General features: G+C 35.1%; 1 protein-coding gene across 5 annotated transcripts in view; it reads right to left on the bottom strand.

Moving 5' to 3' along the window:
* LOC139123228 (RUN and FYVE domain-containing protein 2-like) overlaps positions 1-24,194 on the bottom strand; it is a 42,552-nt gene that overhangs the window by 9,120 nt on the left and 9,238 nt on the right. For 3 of the 5 annotated variants that reach the window (XM_070689346.1, XM_070689348.1, XM_070689349.1), the window contains exons 2-9: positions 9,645-9,809; positions 8,886-9,003; positions 7,070-7,171; positions 5,742-5,936; positions 4,740-4,890; positions 3,537-3,638; positions 2,944-3,060; positions 1,195-1,362 (exon numbers count right to left, since the gene is read on the bottom strand). In XM_070689346.1, coding sequence (XP_070545447.1) covers positions 1,195-1,362; positions 2,944-3,060; positions 3,537-3,638; positions 4,740-4,890; positions 5,742-5,936; positions 7,070-7,171; positions 8,886-9,003; positions 9,645-9,809 — 1,118 coding nt within the window. Of the gene's footprint in view, positions 1-1,194; positions 1,363-2,943; positions 3,061-3,536; positions 3,639-4,739; positions 4,891-5,741; positions 5,937-7,069; positions 7,172-8,885; positions 9,004-9,644; positions 9,810-21,986; positions 22,605-24,194 lie in introns of those variants that run through there. The other 2 variants (XM_070689347.1, XM_070689350.1) reach the window with 2 other exon arrangements.

The following is a 24,194-nucleotide window of genomic DNA, read 5'->3' on the forward strand; positions in this document are numbered from 1 at the left end:
AGATGCTGCGTGAGTTTATTGTTTGCAGGGCATTTCCTCAAGATACAGGTATAGAGGAAAATTTCACCAAAAACATTATTTGGCTAGTTTTGCCATGATGTGAAAACACTGGAAGAGAACATCCTTGTCTACTTCCAACCCTAGTTTAAAGGTGATCAGGTAAGCAAAGATTGTAAAATATTTCTATTAGCCATCAATCAGATCTGCTGAATATTTCTAAAACCAATCACAGATCAAAAGCATATTTTCACGGATAAAGTCACTCTTTTTTGAGCTTTTTTAATGTATTTTGATTTGGATGAAAAGTATTTTGTGTATTATGACTTCTTGAAACATGCTGAAATACTGGTCAACTGTGCACAACCTGAACTCTGTTTGCAGCCAGACAAGATTGAACATTCAGATTGCCAGACAAGACTAAAATTCAGTGAAACCTTTTATGGTCTTGATCAAGAAATCCGGTCTGGTGTATAACTCTCACCATGCATGGCTGAACATACACTGTCCTATGAAGTTCACACTTCATGCAAGCTTTTGCAATGAAATTTCATACAGCTATGGGCAGTAGCTCTCCCTTACATTGTGGCAATCTTTATTTGTCATAGTATCAGAAAGCATGTCGGAAAAGGTAAAATCCATTTTGTCTACAGGTCACAAGCAAAATTATCTGTTTGCATGCAGCAAAGGAGTAATTTTTGACACTGTTTCAGTTATGTACCATCATAATTTTATACATTGAGTCACTTTATGCAAGTATTCTATGTGTTCTTGATATCACAAAATGGTCAAAAAAGCAACTTTGTCCCTTTCAAGCTTTTATTGGTTGTTTCATGATTACAATGAGTTGTTTCCGGCTATGGATGGATATCTCTTGAAATACCTTAAAGGGACAAAGTCAGCCATTATTCATGAATTTTGTTTGATACGAAACCATTGCAAAAATGAATTAATGGTCATGACCATTAATTCATTTTCGCGATGGTTTCATTGATCGTGTCTAAAACCAGGTCAAATATATGTATGGTCCCCCATTCATTCAGTATTCTTTAACATGTCAAATAATATAAGCAGTATCTTGTATCAAACAAAATTCATGAAAAATGGCCAACTTTGTCCCTTTAATGATAAAATAATGCCATTTATTTTTTCACATTTTAATACATTACTATAAGTTTATTAGCATGATTAACGTACCTGCATTTTATTATAGAGATCGATATTAATTGCTTTAATATCATCAATTTGTTTCCTCAATGACACTACAGTATCTTGTTTTTCATGGATGTCCTTTTCCAGGAGTCTCAGGGCCATCTCAATCTCTTGTTTCATGGAGATTTGAAGTTCAAGTTCCTTCTCTACTTCCTGCAGAAAGACACACCCATGATGAGTTGTTGGCCAGATCAACTCACAATAACGCAATGGGTTTATAAAATGCATTTTTGGACTGCTAGTAGCTGTAACTTTAGACTGGAAGATCCATCACTAGAGGGCGCTCTCTACGCTCCCCACAGGAGGGGAGCGTAGGGAGCGTCCTCGAGCGACTGATCTTTCAGTCTACTGTAACGTTAGCTGTACCTTTTTTTGTTTTGAATGTCAACCACAGTTTCTAGTTCTACTCCCTACAGCACATTGAGATACACAGTACTCAGCTTGTCAACTCAGCCTGTACATGTATCGACTGCATTGTTATTGTTGAACAATGTATTCTGGTTTGTACAATAGTAATTAAAAATCTAAACAATACCTGAGTTACTGTGCAGTTTAAACATATATATTGACTCTGTTTTAACGAACTAAATTGCAGGAGTGTCAACACACTTTGGGTGAAGAAAATGAACATGCAATTGACATTCAAAACAAAAATAGAGAAAAAATGTCGAAAGTTGCAGCCACTTGTCTTAAATTAACCATAGTATTGTAACCAAACCTGGCTTGAAATTAATGGTGGTCTTGTGTCTAAAACCCCTCCACTCTATCACTTTGGATTATCAAATTCAGAAACTGGTGGTTAAGTTAATTTAAATAAATTAATTGCTGCATCAAACTGGAATACATGGATGGTTTCAGAGTAGGTGTAAAACTACAGTGATGTCTCTTCTACTGCCCTCTATGGTAGGAAAGTTGACAGCCATTTTCCATACAATATACCTTATCACTACTACTACTACTACTTCTACTACTACTATTACTACTACTACTACTACTACTACTACAATTAATATACGGCATCTATACAGACAAAATCTAGGAAAAATACCGCAATTATATGGTGTCGCTCAAATTTGATCAGAATTGGTATATACCAGTATGGGTAATTACAAATGATCAACAATAAATGTTGTTTCTATCTGTTCAGTGGAGGAAAATTCTACGTTGATGTTATGACAATGATTTCTGCACAGTACAACCAGAAAAACAACAAGAAATATTTAAACCAGAAAAACAAGAATGACAAAAGTAATTAAGGTCTGAAACTTTAGGTACTGGAGGTCAACTTTAGCAACATGCATAGCAGAAACAAGCCCCTCTTAGTTTGAGTATAGACGGTCTTCCCCCCTCTACTGTCTATGGTTTGAGCAGGTCTGTTAATATGTAACAGTTCATAAACAATGACAGGAAATGACTCAAGATCAGTGGAGTTGGCCTGTTTCTTACTGGCATGCCATCACTCCTGCACATTTGTTGCAAGATTTCCCTTTTTCTTACCTCATTTGCACATTTTTGACACTGATGTGTTCATTTGAACAAATTCACATCTCAACCCCTACATCTACCTGTACACCAAATACTGAGATGGTAGCTCTGGCGGTATGTTAGCCTTTGTGTGTGACAGACAAACATCCGCACATACATACCCACAAACATACAGACGCCACCGACTCATCATATAAGCTCTTTTTGGTATTTATATACAAAACCAAATATGAGCTAAAAATGACTCACAAATCTGATGTTAGTTTCTTGATCAAGTTGTTTTCTAGTTTCCTCATAGAGTTCATTCAACCCCTTTCTAGATGTTTGATATGTTTCTCGCTCAACATCAATGTCAGCTTTTGCAATCTGTACAGTAAAACAAGCAAAAAACGATAAACATAACAAACTATGAAGACAGTTTTCTAATAAAATTACTCGATAGAATGGAAAGTGTCAACATTAGCTTATCAGTGTCACAAGATGGTGAACTGAGAGTATATTACTTTGAAAATAATTAATGGGATGGTATCAATGACATTGGAGTGTAATTACTTCTTGATATTGACTGACAGATTGTTGAATGGCAGGTGTGATAACTTGGACAGGATGTACTCATCCATTTTAGAGCATCTGCCATTACATACTGGCTTTACAACTACAGGTCAAAGTATTTCATTTCCACATTTCACTTCATTTGTGCAGGACTGCACACTTCCTCTGCTTGCCACCTTTCTACTGTGTGCGTATTTTTCACCACCTTAAATATAAATCAGTAACTTTTGAATTATGAATGGCATCATTCATGCTTTTATTTGTAGTAGTTCTCACCACTGGACACTTACTTCCAATTTCTTTTCTAGGCCAGCTCGTAGCGAGGCATTGTCCGACTTTAAGGCCTCATTGACTGTTTGTAGCGTTATAATGTCATTTTTGGCTGCGGCAAACTGAGAGGAGAAACAGAAAGAATTATTGGAAGGTCAAAGGTCAAGATCCAGTCCACAGCTGACTTTGTGAATAAAAAATTGTTTATCACATAGGAACACAGTTTCTCCAGACTTCACATTCCCAGTTATAGACAGGATAATGTGAAAATGCTGCAGGACCACCGGGTTTCAATTGACAGTGGTCTTTGGATACTCCATCTAAAATGGAGGTTGCTTGCCACTTTAATCAATATTGGTTGTCCATTCAGAGTTACCTTGTTTTAAATGGGAAGTTACAGGACCATGGGCACACAACAGAGGGATAACTGATTGACACAGCCATTTATACGTACACTGAGAGGGAATTTTTGAATTCTAATAGCATCGCTTTGACCATGTGATAAATTTGAATAATCATGATGGGCACTTTCATGACACATGCAAAGAGGGGTCAAATGGTTGTACAGGAAACACATTTTGAAACATGCGTTCTCCGAATAAAAAGGAACAATTTTTCAGTTTATTTTAGACTCAAGTTTAGTTGCTATATATTCACAGACATCATATGCAAGATTCAATGACAATGAAGTTTGAACGCCTGAAACATGGCAAAATTTTGAGATTCTTGGCATGGCCGATAAGTAGCGTGGCTGTTTTACATTTGCATAGATTTACGATAATCCGGCTTTGTATACGGGAAGTTCCTGTTTAAAGTTTACTATGATGAGTAGATCTGATCATAACTTAATGGTCATAGGATCAGCATTGACAAGTATTGGTTGGTCCTCATGTCAAATTTGGAAATCTTAGACCGTTTTATTATACCCTGGTCTACTGGTCAACCAGCATCGTGAATTCTCTGGTCTGGTTCGAAAAATTTGATGGTGACGTAGCTTGGACTACTGGATTTCTTTAGCGCTTTGTTAACACATGTAAACTGAGGGTAATATATTTTCGAATTGTTTTTGATTCAAAGACATACTATGAATGTCTCTCTGCTGATACCACTAGAAATACGTTACCTGCGCATTACTGTATAGTGACAAGTGAATCTTACGGAAAAAAGGTTTATGAGAAAAAGTCCATCCCAAGTAGGTACTTTGTATTGACAGGCAATCTCACCTCCTCTTTCATAGTACTATTGGCAGCTTCCAGATCCCTGACTTTGCCTTGTAGTGTGGTAACCGTCGTATCCAAATGCCTGTTCAGTTCTTCTACATAGTTTTTCTGGTCCAACAAGGCAGTGATATTTGGAGCTGAGGCACCAGGATCCCTGTCAATACAAATACAAAATGATTTATTTTCCCTTTTGAAGGCAATGCCAAATGAGTGCCGATTGCTGTAACAAGTATACAGAAATAAAGATCTCTGAAGCCGTGGCTGTTGTGGTCTGATTGTAATTCATGCTACATCAATGAGTTTCAATGCTCTTTTATTTCCTTGAGAAATCTTGTCCTTGTACGTGTAATGAGCTGTCCTGACACCTGTAGGGTCATTATTCTTTATTACACTGATTATAGAAGTTTTATTTCAAGAATGTTCGATACGGTAACTTTGTAACTGTTTATTTCCAAACTGGGTAAATTATCAACTTGATTGAGTAAGACTAAAAATCATGTATGCACACGCACAGAACAGAACATGGAGATACAGTCCGTGAGTGTTATGTGGGTGTTAGGCCTAATTTCCTGATCATTTTCTGCATGCCAATACTTATCTCAGATCACACCAAGACATGACACCTCCCTAATCAAGTTTTGAGAACTATCAGCTACAAATAAAGATGATTTTTTTATGATATACCGATTGCTTTGTAAGTCTGAGGCCCTTGTCAATCATTTGCTTAGGTAGTAAGCTTATGTCAACAAACAGCCAGACCACTTTTAACACTAGAGGGCGTTTGCAAGGTACACCACTTGTTTGGCCCACCAGTACCTGCTGCCAAGGAAAGCCAAGCAACTGAGGGCCAGGCTACTAGATACAGAACAATTAGCCAAACACTTTTATGACAACCTATCGGTAATTACAGTAATTACAGATCTTGGACTAGATGAGGATGAAGACTGCACGATATGTCTCAGAGAACCCTGAAATATATTCAAGACAGAAAGCTATTTCACTTACCCAGCAGATCCATTGGGTTTTTCAAGGTAGTTCCCCTCTTTGAAGTACATGCTAAAATCAATGACAGGTATCTGATTGTCAAGGTCATCCTCCTTAATGAATAAATTACAATCTATGCAGTTTAATCCAACCAACAAGCCAGCAATGACTGATGCCTCCTCTTCAACCATTAAGGCATTTGATTCATAATATTCACTGAAAGGCAACCAGAAAGGATGCTAGTTAGAGTCTTTATATGATTATGCAAGTTAGACAATCAATTGATTTATTAATCCATGAAGTGATAAATAAATGAATAATTTCTTAAACTAATGTCAATACAGATCAACCAGTCAACCACTGGTTGTCAAGACAACTGTCCAATTCTATTGTACATTTATTAAAAGGGCAAATGTACCTTTTTCAAATAACCATTTTAAATTGATCAAAATCAATTGCAATACACCTGTTGGGCATCCAACTATCTCACCAAGCCAAACACATGTACAAAGGAATCCACAGAGCTGTACCTCATACAAATCAATTCACACAAGCCAACAGTGTAAGCTACACATACCCCTACAAACCATACAGCAACATAGGCTTTTGCACTGTAGTAGCTCAACTTTGCTAGTTAAGGGTGTTTACTCAGGTAGGACTCTCACTTGAAACAGCTTTATATGCTACATTGACCTAACCACGCTATGTGGACTGGACGATGGTATGAGCTACACATATCAACACAACATAATTTAGCAAACCATTAAACTTATCAGTAACATTACCCAATACAATATTTACAGACACCAACTTTACTTATAACAGCAGGCTACTGTGCTTGGTCAGGATGGAGTGAGTGTACATAAATAAGCAGATCTGAAATTCTGACCATGTGTTGGTGTATTGTCGAATCCCATCCTGCACCAAATTCACATTCCTTAATGATAAATATTAACAGGCAAAAGCCCTCTGCATGATACCACTACTTAAAACTCTATTAGCTGTAACACTGGCCGTATCAGCTGTTAAATACTGGGCTTATTGGCTGTCACACTGACCATACTAGCTACAATACTGGCCATACTAGCTACAATACTGGCCATACTAGCTACAATACTGGCCATACTAGCTACAATACTGGCCATACTAGCTGTAACATTGACCATATTAGCTGTAACATAGGCCACATTAGATGAATACTGGCCATATTTGCTTGACATATTTTCTAGTATTGTTGTTCTGTTTGTAAACCCCAGTTTCTTCTCCTACTCAAAACGTCACAATGTTGAGTTACCTGGTGTACTAATCAACTTGTATCAAGTACCTTGACACTTCCAGTAATTACTTACCCCAATATGTCTTTTCTTTCAATGAGTGCTTTAAAGTAGTCGGCTAATTTTTTCTGCATAAGTGCCAGCCTGACAAAGGCACGTCCTCTGCCTAGATTGGTCCTGAAAGATGAAATGTCAAATCAATACACATTTTTGGGGTGCCATACCAACATTGGATTTACAGTGATTCAACTCTTCTTGTGTCAAGGTTTTGAAATACTGTAGACTTTAAGGGCAAATGATTGTAACTTTTGCAGATTTTTTCATTATTTTTACTCTTTTAATGTCAACCACAGTTTCCTGTTCTACTCCCAAAAGCATGTTGAGATACACAGCATTCAGCGTGTCATCTCAGCCTGTACATGTGTAAACTTCATTGGTATTGTTGATAAGTGAATTCTGGTGCAGATTAGAATTCAAATGTAAACAATAACAGTGTATTCTACATGTACAGACACTATGTTGACTAGCTAAGTAATAGGTATTTCAACATGCTTTGAGGAGAAGAACAAGAAACTATAGTTAAAATTTAAAATAAAAACAGCGAAAATTTTTTTTCAAAAGTTACAGCTACTTTCCCTTCAAATAATTGAGAATTTTCAATTTCAAAATAAATGTCAAGGTATGAACCCCTTCTTCAGGTTCATTGGCAACTCTTTAGTCTAATAGCTTTGACAGAATGAGTCAGCAATTTCTTTATGGAAATGGAATGTTTCTACCACATTATTATGTGCATGTCCAATAAATGGCACACAGTCCATGTAGCTGACAATGAGATGCTAATGATATGCGTAGTGTACAAGTTTAAGGTCTCCTCGACTAACTTTCAGCTGGTTGCTCACTTTCTACTATTTTTATAGTAGTTTATACCAAGTCACAGACTTATCCTACCTGCAATTTAAAGCTGATAATGATTTTAGCTCATTCTTTACTATTTTTCATAGTATTTCATAGCCGGTATGTTTGTGTTGGTGTCAGTTACCGTACATAGACAATCTGCCCAATAAATTCTCCTTCCATTTAGACTCACATTTACACAAAGCTGGTTGTAAAAAATACAAAAACAAAAGGCACGCGGAGAAATCTTATGGACATTTATGAGGGAACAGTCATGTTATGGCTGTGAATTTCACACGTAACAAAAAATGTGCAAAAAATCATGATTAAATTTGCAGACTTTCTTACAAAATACATAACGGATTAAAATCTTATTTCATTTAGAGAAAATGGATGATGGAACTTCTGCACTGCATCATCCTTATAATGGGTGAATCCATGTCCAATTGAAAGAAGAAATTGAAACACTGTATTAATGGTGGTGTGAAATTGCTCCCTAAAATTTAAAATCTTGTAAAGTTTGCGAGGGCTAAAGTCAGGCAATGAAATTATGATTTGAACGTCCCTGTACAGGATACATTGTCGAGAAAGTCACTGAACTTGTATTCTTCTGGTGGCTTCTTTGGATAACAAACACTTCAAAGAAAATCTTAATGATAATAGAATATCATTGCACACATGTATACATAGTTTCCATGTTGTAACCATGCCATATAGTTACAGTGACTTTGTTAACGATAATCAAAATAGAGCTGAAACTGTCTCCCCCCATAACACAGTCAGCTTTGTTTGATATGCACATTCCCAACAGTCCTTGCATCATCCTATGAGTGAATCCATCCCATAATATTTGAAAGCCTCGACTTGGTGATAAATTTTGAACACATGGACCTATTTTTCTGGAGCAGGTGGTTGCCAAGCTGATATCAAGAACTAAATTATTCATAGATATATCAGTTAAGGGAGTATTAAATTCACCCTGTAAATCAATTCTTACTTGATGCCTGGTAAGTTTTTAACACTATCAATAATCTCATTTGCTTCCGGTATAATCCTTTCCAAAGCTTCCAACGGACCCCAAAAATCTTTCTTCTTCTCAAGAAAGGACTTCTTCCCTGTGAGACAGGAAATAGGAGCATTGAAATCATCAATATTGAAATAGCTACGATTATATGTCAGATAAATGTCACCACATCAAGCAGGAGATAACGCAAAATGAATTATTCATAAAGAGTAAAACAAATCAACAGATCAGATCAGAAAATGTTAAAGTTCTTTCATAAATGTGCAAACATCAACATTAGTCTGAAATCTTTTATGAGTTTCATAATTCCCAAAAATGATGAATTGTTACTTTGTTACTGCAAATTTTATTATGAAGAATCATAAATATTCACACAAAAGAGATGAAATTTCACTAAATTTCTGGTGGCAGTTGCATGCTTTCAAATTTTAATACAGACAGAATCTGACTTGTGCAAGATGCTGTACATCTACTCTGACGATGTCGAACACTTGTGACAGTGTTATACACTTTTTCAGTCTTTGATGGGTCTTATTCAAAGTAAACTCTTGGAAAACATGATGACATTTTGAGATTGGTTTATTACACATTCACAGCCGTTGTGGCTTTGATGAGAACTATGAGTTATAATTGAAGTGAAAAAATTAATACACAGGATACCTGCGAGAAATTTGTTATTCAATATTCATGCTCACCTTTGACCTTTTATGACACTTGAACTTTGACACTCACCTTTTAGACCATGGGTCATGACATGTTCCATAAGGGCAAAGAATTGCTGCAGCGGCTGGTGGTCGCTGTCCAGTGTCCTGCCTTCTTCTAGTGCTGATTCTATGAGGCCTTTTATGCATAATTTGGACATATTTAAGAGGTTTGTTCTTTCCACAACATTGGGATCTGTAAGTGGACATTTCACAGAAAAAGAGATGGTTGTAAATTGAGAACTGAATTTCCTTGTGTAAATGTGTAAAAATATTACATTTAAAGGGCGAATGAAATGCTTAATATGCATTTATATATGCATTGGAATAACCTTATCAGAGAGGTTCGTAATGGTATTTTGACCAAAAGATTTGTGTGGTTGGAAAAATCTGCAAATTTTGGATGACACTTCAGATTAACTGTTTGACCACCAGGCCTAACACCAGGTAAGACACAGCTGGTGGTAGCGGACCACACAGCAATGAGGTAGTGGACCCTATTCATATTCAAAGTAGGGACAGCGGACCTTGTTTGAAATTTCAAATATCAATTTTATCAAACATCTCAAATCACAGTCACTCCACACAGTGCTCAAACATATACCAGGTACTTCCTTCTTGTGAAAAAAACTCGGCTCACATTTCTTCAAAAGTTATCTTTTGCCAAGGGCGGGAAGAAATTTATGCTATATACACAGTGAGAAATCAATACTACTTGAGCAGTAAAGTTAAATATTAATTGATGGAAAGGATTTGAGTTTGTGGAGAGATTTATCTGTCAGTCTGTGTGGATTGCTGATTGCAGAGTCAAAAACCACAACGTCGAACCAAAGGGGAGCCAGGAAGAACAAACAAACAACAAATAAATAAATAAACAATAAACATAAATAAACAAACAATATCATGAATAAATAAACATACAACAGATAAACATCTATTTATATTTATATTCTATCTATCTATCTATATATTATATAATATATATTATAGATTATAATATTATTATAGATAGATAGATAGATAGAATATAAATATAGATGTTTATCTGTTTGTATGTTTATTTATTCATGATATTGTTTGTTTGTTTATGTTTTATCATTTATTTATTTATTTATTTGTTTGTTTATTTGTTTGTTTGTTCTTCCTGGCTCCCCTGTGGTCGAACAAGCATACTGTAACCACTGGTATTTGCGCTGCCCAGTGCAAATAACACTGCATCAAGAACTGCTTTTGTTTGTGAATATTTTGTGAGCAAACCATAGATAAACCAAGATAAACCAAAGATAGTCGTGGACAAACTTTACTGGTTTGCGATACAGGGGAAATGAAATAGTTTTTCTGCATGGAAGATATCATAGACAATGACAATTACAACTGCATATTAGTATCACGGTGGTAAGATTATATTTCTGAAAATTTTAACACTTTTAGAATACTGCATTTTACTCATATTTCTTTCACTCACACTAGTTTCTGCCAACAGCAGTTCACTGACAAAATAATTTAAATGTATAACTGAGTTGCTGTTGATTAAAACACATCCTCGAGGAAAACGTTTTTCTCGAGGGTCTATGATTAAAAATAAGTCTTCAATGAATATTAAGATTGTTTTTGCACTATCAAATTTCCCTTGATTGCAAGGAAAGGCTTGAGTGAAACCTACTCCACAAATACCTAAAAGCCTGAGACAAGTAAATATGTAAACAACATTTTGACCAATCAGAACTGACAGTGTGGCACAACTAGCCCATGACAATTCAATGACAACTGATTTCTATGGTATCATGTTTCACGATTTAGTTTGTGTTTGTAAGACAATGTTAAATCTGCACGCAAATCAAGACATTGATAAACCTTGAAATAAAATATTTTTAATTTGTCATTTTTAATAGTTAACAATGCATATACTGTATTTCACTTTGAAAATCAGAAAAAAACATTGGTTGTCGTTTTGACAAGATCGATTACGTGATAGGTTGGAAATCTGCATCAACTTCAAATATTAGTAAGCGAATCTGAGTTTGCTATGGCCTTGAAATATTTCCCTATGAAATTATAAAAATAATATCATATACATCAATGTTCACAGATCAATCTGAAATACTAGTAATACTGCATATAAAGCATGTTTTTCTAAGATGGCCTCTGGCCAATGCCTCTGGCCACTCTATTGAGAAGACAAAAACATAGGAATAATTCTCTACATCAAAATGTAATCACACATACAAAGACCTTACAGCATACTCTTTTCACTGGTTGCTCACACTAAATTGATTAGATGTTCACACAGTGTCAACTTACATCTGAAAAATCAATAACTACAATTGCCGTGTTGGACAACAATATTTACCCATTGTTCTGATGTTTGGAGTTGTAAATCTACGGGAAAATTTTAATTTGCTAAAAACTGACACTTTCAACAATTTGAATGAATGGGATTTTACTGAAACAATTCCTGAACTTTCAGATGATGAGATCTTTGCCAATATTAGCTTGTACAGTGCTACTTTGTTTTAACATTAACTATTCTAATGTAATATGCAGATGTTATCACTAAATGGTATTTCAAATTTGACAATCACAACATCTCCATGCTTTCTTGTTTAATCTGCCTTCCACAGATAATCCTAGATGGTAGAGTTACTTTGCAATGGCAATAATCCTGATTATGTTGAATTATGTTCTGAATACTGTTCAGCAATAAAGCAAGTCATGTCTGTGCTTCAGACTTTGACTTCCTTCTCCCTTTTTTGTGTCTTGATAACTCATTTACAACTTTGTATGGGTGCCATTCTGATTTGAATATTTTCATTATTCCCACCAAAATGTGTCTATAAACAGTAACTGTTTCACTTTGTGCTGATCAAAGATACAAACACATACACAGACATAGCAACAGATACACAGGTGAAATGAACACTGACTTTTGTGGTCAGTGCTGCTAATTTTCTTCAAGTGTCATGTGAGAAGTTCTACAACATAATTCATATATTATGATCATGATTAAGGATATGTGCCAATGTAATTAATTAAAATTATCAGTTCTTAATTTCAAAATTGATGGGAGCTCAGTTAATATTGACAGATATTATAGCATCACTATGAAGAATTATAATGCTGATACAAGACAAATGACGATATCGGTTACATACATTCAGTGTTGGGTAATTAAAACTGATTAATTTCAGCAGAATAGGATTATACAAGTTCAAATTGGCTGCAAGAATACTACACATATACTACCCACGACAAGAGTAAATTTCACCGTGTGCCTATGGCATTTATATGTATCCAGTAAGACTTTATTTGTACAGTGACTAGAGCCAGGATATTTCATTATGCTTATTTCAGTTATATTTATTACACTTAGAATTTTAGATGGAGATACTATAAATTTATTTCATTTATTCAAACAATTAAATATACTGACAACCTTTTGCAATATTTTAATATCACAATTTTTAATTTGTATTTTTACTCTATTCTTTGATGGAAGGACAAGAGCAAACACTTTACAACACTATTGATAGAACTGATGATAATTAACTTGATAATACTGGGACTGTCCAAAGTCTTAATGTTCATACACACATTTTGATTTTTTCTGAATTTTAATTTCACACCTCGCATAGAGGGAAATTGTACGCTGTTGTTTGCAGTTGGTACAGGTATATTTAAATTATAAAAATAAAGTCTGAGTGAAAAAAAAACAGGAAACACGATTGACATCGCCCTGTATTATCAAGCAATTTATTTGTCTCTGCAATCAAACTGAAGAAAATTTCATTTTTTTGTGCAGAAAATTCTGAAACATTGAATGGAAAGTAACTCCCCGTTGAGGCAGTCAGTGATCAAACCATGTGACTCTACCTCTATAAGGCCTCTGATCAGCGTTAAGGTCACATGACTGTCTATTTCACTTGTGCATTTCTTGTTCATAAATGACACAAAGGCATAGCAAATCGAGCAGCTATATAATATTATTTAGATAACAGATTTCCCTGTGGTTGATGTAATAGACATGATGTCGCAAAATTAATTACTGTTGATTCATATAAACCGGTAGACTGTGATTTGATTTGCAGTCAACAATCTTGAGACAGATATATGTAACAAAATGACTTGTAAATTTCTTATCTGTACATCTTGTGCACATGTGGTTGAGTGTAATATTCTGCATATTACTCAAGATTTGGTTAGCGATTACAAAGGCAATTGAAACACAGGGAAAAATGTACATTTAAATTCTTGGCTATTATATTACACTCAGATGCCACACTTTGCTACATTTATAGATTTTGCAGACAGTATGTCAGTTATTAATATTGATAAGGTTTGGTGTATGAAATAATGAATTACAAAATGACATTAATCAGCAATCTAAAATGCATCTATAAATCTATGAATAATTTCAGCCATGATGTTTAACATGACTATTTCATTTTTTCCAAATGAACTCATTTTACTTGGCTGGTTGCCAGTGGAAAATAGTACTGAATCTTTGGATTTTTTATGATGTAAACATTGATGATCGATGCAGAGATCCATTTCTGCCAGGTGTAAGTGACAGCCTTGGCCACAGACATCAAACAGAGTATGAATTTCAAATGATATATTAAGTCTCGACAACAGAAAGTCAGACAACACTGAAAGCAAAACATTTTTCACTCTATGACAGTGGTGTAGAAAGTTTCAGTACATCCAAAATAGGAATGTTTTTTTTTTCAAAGTAGATTTAAGCAGTGTGCCTTTAAATTTAATTTCTCTTTCTCTATAGTGATTTCATATTCCAAGGGGTAATTGTGTTTGGCTTGTAATAAGGGAATAAATATTATAAACAATAATTGATCATAATAATAAGAACTGTACTGTTACAGCTTTCAAACAAGCATTGTAATCTTTCCTTACTGTTACCAATAACACCAACCCATCTCAAATAACAAATAGATTTCCAGATGGAAACTGATAGTACATAAATGTACTACAACTGAAATGTAATGAAATTAATATTATGAGATGATACGTGTAAGCGTGGTTCATTGACTAAGCTATGGCAACTGAAACATAAATTAACTGCATGTTGAGAAGAGTCTGTAGAGTGCTGTATTTGCATAAAAAATGGTACAGGTATTCTATATTACACCTCATGTTTCATTCAATCACTGTGATTGGCTTAGACTTGGTCATGTGACATATTCAAAACCATGATAAAAACATGGTTTAGGAGACTCTTGCCGGCTAGATGAAGTGATCTTGACTGCTGAGCATGTACCTGGGTTCAATATGCATCTTTTCTGTGCATAATAAATCGTCGTGCACTGGTAGCCTAGAAAAGCATACACGTGTGCACAATCCCCGGATGTACATATGAGTCGAATTAGACAATGTACGTATGACTTGCTACAAACAGAAACCATTCTTAGAAAACTATTTGAAAGCAATTTTGTGATCAGGAAATGGAGCCATTGACAGTGGTGACTCTTTGCCTGTGAGTACGTTCTGTGCTGTGACAATGATTTATACACATAGCTTCAGACACACAAGTTTTGTTTGGAGTCATAAATGTAATAACTCATGATGTATAGAAAGGGCAAGATCAAGACTTGTGGCCAGCCCTCTGGCTGGTGGTTATGATAATAATACCTCACCTTTGACCCTGAATGCCTTTATTCAATGTGATAATAATAATAATAATAATAATATTTTTATTGCTTGCTCGTAAATATAGGATTTACATCACATTTGCGGCAATAAAAGTGTGATACAAAAATAAGTTAAAATTTTCTTCAATAAAGATAAAGTATTACAGTATAATAATAGTAGCTAATAATAAATATAACTAGGTATTTCTTTGTTTATATAAAGTAAAATATAATCAGCAAGTTGTTCATTAAAAGATAACTCTTGTTTTGTTAGTTGAGAAATAAGCTGATTTTCAGTATCGTCGTTTGGGAAATTGATTTTACTGAAAAAGCACTTTCTTTGGACTTTGTATTTCTGACAGACTAATAAAAAGTGTGTTTCATCTTCAATACTGTTGGTGTTACACTGATTGCAGTATCTTTCAGTAATTGGGGTTTTTGGAACAGTGTGTCTCCCCATGTGTATCCCCATGTGGACATGGGGATATTTAGTTACAAGTATATACAGATGAACAGGTCAAGTCCACATCATATCTACGTTTTTCTATTGTTCATCATGTAATAACTGGTAACAAAGTGTAATAGATCGTTAAATAAATGTTATGAAGTGAATGGATTAAAGCAACTAAAATTTTATTCACCATAATTAATTCTGCATATGTTTTAACTAAGGGAGCATTCAGTTATTATGGCCGGGGGTGGGCCGGCAAATTCTTCCTGCGCATCAGTCAAAATAAGTGAACCCCCCTACCCATTGTACCAAAAAATTGATGACCCCCCTTTCAAGATGACAAAAATTTCATGACCCCCCCCCCCCCCACATTGCTTGAGTAAATTAGCTGCACACACAAACACCTCAGGGGTATGGAGCGATAGAATCCCCCCAAAAAGCTTAGATTTTTCAAATGACGTTCCTTACAAACTCAAAAGGTGTTAATGCTCAGATTTCCCATTCTGACTTGCCATAATTTTGAAATTACCCCTCAAAGGGGTTGGACAAGAATTACTGGTGGATCGCAATATTTTTGCGCAAACGTGTGTTACATATTTTGATATTTGGATTTAATTAAAAATCAGCTGTTGATAATGTTGATTCACTATACATGGTATACATATATTTTCTCATACATGTATGAGGAATCTATGTAATACTTTCTCAATGCAAAACTATATCTATACATTTATAGATATTTGATAATTTACATAAATGTACTTAAATGAAATAGGGTTGTTACAACTGGCATGTGGACAAAAAGTTTGACCTTAGAATTTCACCAAAAATGTTCATCCACTATACATGGGAGTCAATGATAAAATTGTGAATAATTTTTTCCAATGAAAAACTTGGTGAACTTGGTATACTTGTGCATATACAGACGTTCAATAATAAACATAATTGTACTTGATTAGAATATGATAGTTAAAGGTGCATATTATGTGTACAAGAAATCTGATTATGGAATTTCACTGAAAATGTTCATCCACTATACATGGGAGTCTATGAGGAAAGTATGAATAATTTTTTTCCAATACAAAAATAGGTAAACCCATGTATTTATGTACTCTCGATTATTGATATCAATGTACTTGATTAGATTAGGATGGTAACAAATGGATGTGTTCGCCAGAAATTGGATTTTGGAATTATACCAAAATGTAGATTCACTGTACATGGGAGTCTATGAGGAATTTTTTTCCAATACAAAACTATCAAAATCTGTGAATTTATAGACATTTGATAATTCATTTTAAAGTACTTAGTCAGCCTAGGATGGTTAAAGGTTGATATGTGTGCAAGAAATTAGATTTTGGAATTTCACCGAAATGCTGATTCACTATACACTGGAGTCTATGAGAAAACTAAGAATAATTTTTTTACAATGCTAAACTAAATTAATTTGTGCTTTTATAGGTGTTTGATAATTGATACAAATGTACTTGATTCAAATAGGGTATTTAAAAGTCCAGATGTGGACAACAATTATGATATTGGAATTTCACCTAAAAGTATTATTTAACTTTTCATGGTACTGTAGTCTCAGTACAGGTAACTGTTAAATAATTTCCCTGACAAAACTTGCTATATCTCTAATATGTAAGTAATAGGAATTGTTCATTGCCCTCAGTGCAGTGAGCTTGATTTACAATAAGACAAGTCTCAGAGTTGTCAAGTCAAGATGTTCATGTGACAGATAATTATACTTTTGTTCAGATTTACAGGTGAATAACTTCAGAGAATGAAATCATGCAACGAATCATTTTTATCTCCCAGAATATTTCTGAACACTGAAACTGCTTTTTGACGGGATGGATACTTATGAAAATTAAGTGACCCCCCTCTGAGCTGTTTGAAAAATACATGACCCCCCCTTTGCAGTTTTCAAATTTGAGGTGACCCCCCCCCCTGGATTTTGCCGGCCCAGCCCCGGCCATAATAACTGAACGCTCCCTAAAGACCCTTGAATATTGCAGCGTTCCACTTATAACATGGCTCAATGTAGATACACGTTAAAGGTATACTGTCACCTTTTCCAATTTTGCCACAGTTACCATGGAAAGAGAAAATCTAACCAATCACAGATTTTTAGGTGGCTGCTTTTTAAAAACAGCGCCCTCACATGAGCACTTTGAATACCCAGGACCCCCCCCCCCCCCGACCATATATGGGCATATTTAGCTTACAGGTGACTGTATACCTTTAACAAACCAGTCCTATCAGTTGAGCAGCCTGTACCAGGGGTATTCACTGATATTTCATTGACAGACGTTGTTTTCTGAACTACCTGTTGGTGTATGCAATCAGATTGCTATGTTCATATTCATATAAAATTAAAGTGAAGTGGGGAGGGGGGATAGGGAGAGGCCAATTGACGGTAATTATAGCATTTGATCTGTTATTTACTTATAAACTGCTGTCTCATAAAATTTTCAAAGCAAAAATTACAAGTTTCTCACTGGTCATTCATCAAGTTGACATTTTTTAAAAGTTCAAAGATCATATACATGATGGAATTTGTCTTCTCATTTGACTTAACTATCCTGGGAAGTTTTGACAAACACCGGCAATAAAACTACCAAATTGCATCATTCAAGTACCTGAACATGGTTCCCTTTCATTGAAATCAGTACTGTACACATTGCCTGCATTGAAATCTAAATCACTGTCATGTTGTATTATCTGCTCACTGCAATCATTTCAATTATCCTATTTGTGAATTACCAGTATCAAAACAGTGTATGTGTTACTTGGTTATGATCATATAAACCACAGCCATGCCATGATTATCATCCCAATGGTTACACTTGTGACTTATATCGCAATGTCTGTTATCCATTCTCTGACCTGATACCGCAGGCAGATATTTATCAGCTTGGAAATGATGGCTGTCTATGATAGTTTGTGCTATGTGAGTTCAAATGTTCAGTGTTAACATCAGCTGTCTTTTCTGTTGTGTGTGGTGTTTTATTTTGTGATTATTGTGTTTATTTGTAAGTTTTATTACTTCTAAAGCAATAGATGATTTGCCCAGAAACTTCCAAGATCACAAATAAATGAAAAAATAAATAAATAAAACAATTTTGCCATGGTCCTCTTCAAAGACCATTATGTTGTGGCTAGATAATCTCTGTATCTTGTGATAATATTTCCATAGCTTAGAAACTGAAAACAGACTTTCGTCAAAGCACTAGAGCTTAACAGGGTACATGTATGTTTATATCAAATGATCTAAACTCCTGCTGAAGAGAAATAGTGATCATAATTTTATTTGTTTCATGCATTTAAGCTTTATTTCACTGAAGAATGCATTTATAAAATTAAATATTAAAAAACAGCAAAACAAAATTTTTTGTGCAGAAATCATAAAAGCTGGATGAAACATTCTTTGAAACAAAACAAATAACGGTGACACAGGATCACGAGGTACAGAGGAAATAAAATCTAAAAACAGTCTGCAGAATACTTGTGCTAAAAGGTGCTGTTTCAACATACCTCTAGAAATAAGGCTACTCTATTTCAAATGTCCACCAGAAATTGGAACAAAAGTACTCCGATCAATGACTTTGATTACTGTACTTTCATCCCGTTTTCTGGTGGACGTTTGAAAGATTATGAATTATAGCAATTACCATCAACAGCAATAGAATTTTCCATGCAATAAAAGAGCCATGCGGAACACCTGTTCCATAACATATACCATTACCAGGCACCCCACCCCATGTAGTTGTATCTGCTTGTTCACTGCTGAATGGTCAACATGTCAAGGGACCCATTGGCTGAGTGCAAGACTACGTCTCACACTCTGTATGTATAGTGCAAAGGCTGTCCAGAAGTGTGTGGACGTCTAAGATAGCATTCCATACTGCACTTGTGAGATAAAGATAAATTGGAAGAAAATTTGTTGACATTGCACGAAAATGGTCAATACTCGGCCCATTTGATGCCCCAGTCATGAATGTAAGATGTATAACAATAAGGTTATTATGAAAATACTGCAAAGGATACACTCGGACATGGCACCGCGTATTGCCCTCTACTTTTCATTGGGCAATATGCTGCATCAATGTCCTTGTGCATTCTTTGCAGTTTTTTGCAATAACCTCATAATATACTGTAAATGTGAAAATAATCACATCTTTCAGTGCTGACTTGTATTACCATTACAATACTACTAAAAAGATGTAATGCATATTTTTACGATATTGAACAAAGTTCGAAAATGGGCTCTCTAGTTACTAACCAACGGACTCTCCCATTTCTGATATCTTTATTTATTTCTGGTGATGCTAGTTTATTTATTTGCTTGCGATATCATGTGTTTATCTGTAGTCAACATTAATAATTGGTTGTGTTATTCTCTATTGAACGATATGTCAGAGGTCAAGTTTCTTTGATCCTAATTATTTGAATCTATAAAAGTCAGATTTGAACTAACTAAAGGCCAAAAGAATGACAGTTTACAGTTTCTGATGAATTCAACGGAAATAATGTATTCAGGCAGTCTGTAAACTCTGCCTAGGACAGAATTAGTTAATATTTGTAAATCTATTTTGTATATTGATACCTGGAAGCATGAGATTACTGACAAGGACATGTACAGCCCCAGTATATGAAGTTGTTCATTTCACAATACCTGACAGCACTGTATATGTGAGGTCCACATACAGTTTACACATCAAGATCACACAGTGACTTTAGCCTACTACAATTTACGTCCACTGTTTGTTAAATAACTGTTGTCAGACTGAAATTAGTTTGGCCCTGTGTCTGGCAATTACAGCACTAGGCCCATCCTCATATGGAAACAGTAGGGATTTACTTAGGGGCCCTGCAATAGCTTTGTGAAGCAAGTGGAACCCCTAGGAGCCAGTACGTTGATTTGTAAAATTATTTTGCGTGGGCCAAGTTTGATATATTCAGAAAATAGAATTTAGATTAGATTATGGTATGACTTGTGCTCTAGTTTGTTATGATCAGCATTTCAATTGCATTTTGACTGGAATATTGCAACACAGTCCTTACTTTATGACACTCACAGCATTTTATCGTTTATTTTCCTCTCATCAAACAATTCTCTCATTCATTCTTTTGTCCCTTCACTCATTCATTCATTCATTCATTCATTTACCTGTGATGTTTGGATATATTTAAAAAAGTAAACTATTTTTTTACTTAATCATTAAGATGTGTGATAGAATACAAAAACTTAATCATGGATATCAACACAGAATTAAGAACAGGATAGAGGGTGAAAAAAACCAGCTGTTTCCACATTCAGTGCTTAAAAAGTGAATTTTCTGAGCAGAAAGGCATCTGATATCAGAGACAAGTTTGTCGTACAGTATCTGTACATTCTCTCAAAACAATTTTTGTGACAGTGGCAATTTTATCTGCCACAATGTACCAATATACATGTACTTTTATATTTGATAGCATTCGATAATTTGATACAAAAACTATAGCATTAAGAGTAATTTAACTTCTCACAAACATACAACTGATGAACTTCTACGGAGAATGTTCATGTCTTTCAAATTTCTCCAATGTCGACTTTACTTGAAAATATCCATAATGCTGAGCTTGATTTCTGATAACACATATGACATATTAGTATGTTATATCCACAGAGGGCTCAGGTTACCGTTGGACTGGGAATTGAGGGGAAAAAACAGTGAACGTTCAATACATGAAGCCTTCACCTAGGTTTTAAATGATTTGGTTTTACAAACTTGTGTAGAATATTGAGATGGCCCCTTACAGTGTGTGCAGTAAATTGTAGACTAGTTATGCCTCAGCCTTGTGGCATCAAGGTGTGGTATATGTACAAACCATGGAAAATGGCTGATCATGGTGCCTTGATGTTGGCACAACACTGATGGCAATTGAGGAAAATTATGTCCTCAGAAATTTGGCATAGAATCTCTATACATATGGTATTCTAGCCATCTTAATTCATGACATGTGTAATATATTTTAGTTGTCAGCATTTGAATAATGCAATTTTCATTAACACATGGGTAGTAAAATTCATCGTCTCATAACGGTAAACATTATATACTTCAGTTAAGTTTTAAATTGTATCATGGATACTGTAACTGTACAAGAGATACTGCTTTTTGAGAAGAATGAATTTGGAAATTATTTATGAGGTTGCTATATGAATTCTACCGTATGGGTTAAGCATGGCAAGAATTAGCCAAATGGAAGGTGAAAAAGACTGGTGATGGATTACCCTCTTCCTCTGGGGACTGTAGTTTTGGTGTCATCGAAACGTCGTTGAGTTCTCGTAGACACAGCCATTCTCCATCCACAGACACGCGGAAATTACACAGATAAATAGTCTCTTCGGCCATATTGTCTCAAGGTGTTGTCCAGATGCAGCGAATGTCTTCTCGCCAGGTTTCCCAGCTCTAGCTCACTGACAAAATCTCGGGAGATCTCCCTTCCTGTGTACTCCCAGAAGCTGATGCGCAGGTGGAGAAGTTTGGAGGCAAAGTTGATGGCACCCACAGCAAGGAAGATGAAAATAGCCAGCACCAGGAGGAGACAGATCCCAAGCATCAGCCAGGTTTTGCTGAGATCTTCATATTACAATAAGCAGTACAGCGCTGACTGTACGTGATCGGTTAACCAAAATTCTCTCCCTCAACGGATTGCTAAGAAGCAAGCCTCATGATGTGCTGAGGCATAAATTTAAATATCCAACTTGATATTTAACCTAATTCTAATACGTAAAGATGTGTGGTCGCCTGTTCATTATTTTATGATCACCGAATATGAAGTGAATCCAGGCTCTGAAGGACACACCTTCTTTTCAGTGTCTTGCCAGAGAAAACCTACCCTTTCAGCTGTCATTTATATGTAAATTACACAATCACCTGATCTCTGCATGCACAGTGAATCCATTTACAAACTCTGTGGAAAACTAGCTGTAGGTTGAAATTTGATGAATTTGTTCAAATTCACCCAGTATGGCCTCTTTCTCTCTGCATACTAATGCAACCTTCATTAAACATTTTTCATCCATGCAGCCTCATCTTTCGACAAACAAACCATCACTGATGCTTAAAAGCATCAATTTTCTGCTTTTCTTTTTAAAACATATCATGTTAAGATTGCCCACTCAATAGGTTGTTACATTAATTAAACAAATTATAACACAATACGAAAACAGTGATGTCTCTTAGTTGTCATGGTTATGGAAGAAACCATTATAGTACAGGGAATGCAGGTGTTCTTTAATAAGCAATGAAATACTAGTTCAGGTATGATAACTGCTGTTTCATTACATATAATGAAAAGACACTTGTAAAATTACAACTGAAATTTTGTTACTTTCTTTTTTCTTTATTCAGCGCCTTTCATGCTACTAAATCAAAATTTCAAATGCAGCTCAAACAATCAAAAAAGCTAAAGCTGTTTCTACACGTGCAAACTCTGAAATAATTTAAAATATCTCACAGTAATTCTTCTATTTCATGCCAAACTATACAAAATTCAAAAAGTAATATCAATATTTATAGAATGTCATAGACACATGTAGCACTGCTTAAAATTGTGGGTTTTTTAGTTCTACTGTTCTCAACATGATCACTAATTTTAACTTCACAACTACGGTGATTTTTATGACTACTGTTACACTTTAACATGAAGACGACATGCTGATAATCTTCTGACAGAATTTCAGGAATGAATACAGATTTTAGAATTTGTGATGGTTACTTCACTGAAATATGGAACCCAAATTATCCTGTTACACATGTGCTTTGCAAGCTTCCCCTTCCATTTGTACCATGCATAAGACCATGAAAAATAAGTTGACTCTCTGGAGTCAGCAATATCACATGAATCTGCCTGTAAGTAGTCCTTTAATAGAAACTCATATCGAAAGCCTATCTGAATTAATTAAAATCTTAGATCTTGTTCATATTTTATCTTGTATTTGTGACAAGGGCTACGAAAATTGAGGGGAAAATATTCCAACAATTTCATTTAATTTTCATCATGGCTGGAGGTGTTTAGTTTTACAGCACAGATGAATTTACGTAGGCAAACCTATATAATACAGTGGTCACATGCAAATTGTCTTTTTGTAAATGTTTTGCACAGAGAATGACCTTTTGACGGATTTCTTTCATTTTCAGTTGTTTTCTCTGACTGATGGAATCATGGTGAATTGTCCAAGGCTTTCCTGATTCCACTTGAATTTTTTCTCCTCATCATCTGTGCAAGATCAACTAGAATATAAGTTTTATGCTGAATTTGTCAAGAACACAGGGGCAAACTTCCTTAATTTTTTAAAATCAACATTCAAAACTTGCTTGTCTCTATCTGACGAGCATTCTTTTCTCAGGTTCAAAGTCATCTTCGCTTGCCAAGGTCTTGTCCGGGCAGCTGGATGCTTCATGAAAGTTAGTGGGAAGTAATGGACCCGTGACAG

Source organism: Ptychodera flava, chromosome 22 (assembly GCF_041260155.1).
Source record: "Ptychodera flava strain L36383 chromosome 22, AS_Pfla_20210202, whole genome shotgun sequence".
NCBI lineage: Eukaryota > Metazoa > Hemichordata > Enteropneusta > Ptychoderidae > Ptychodera > Ptychodera flava.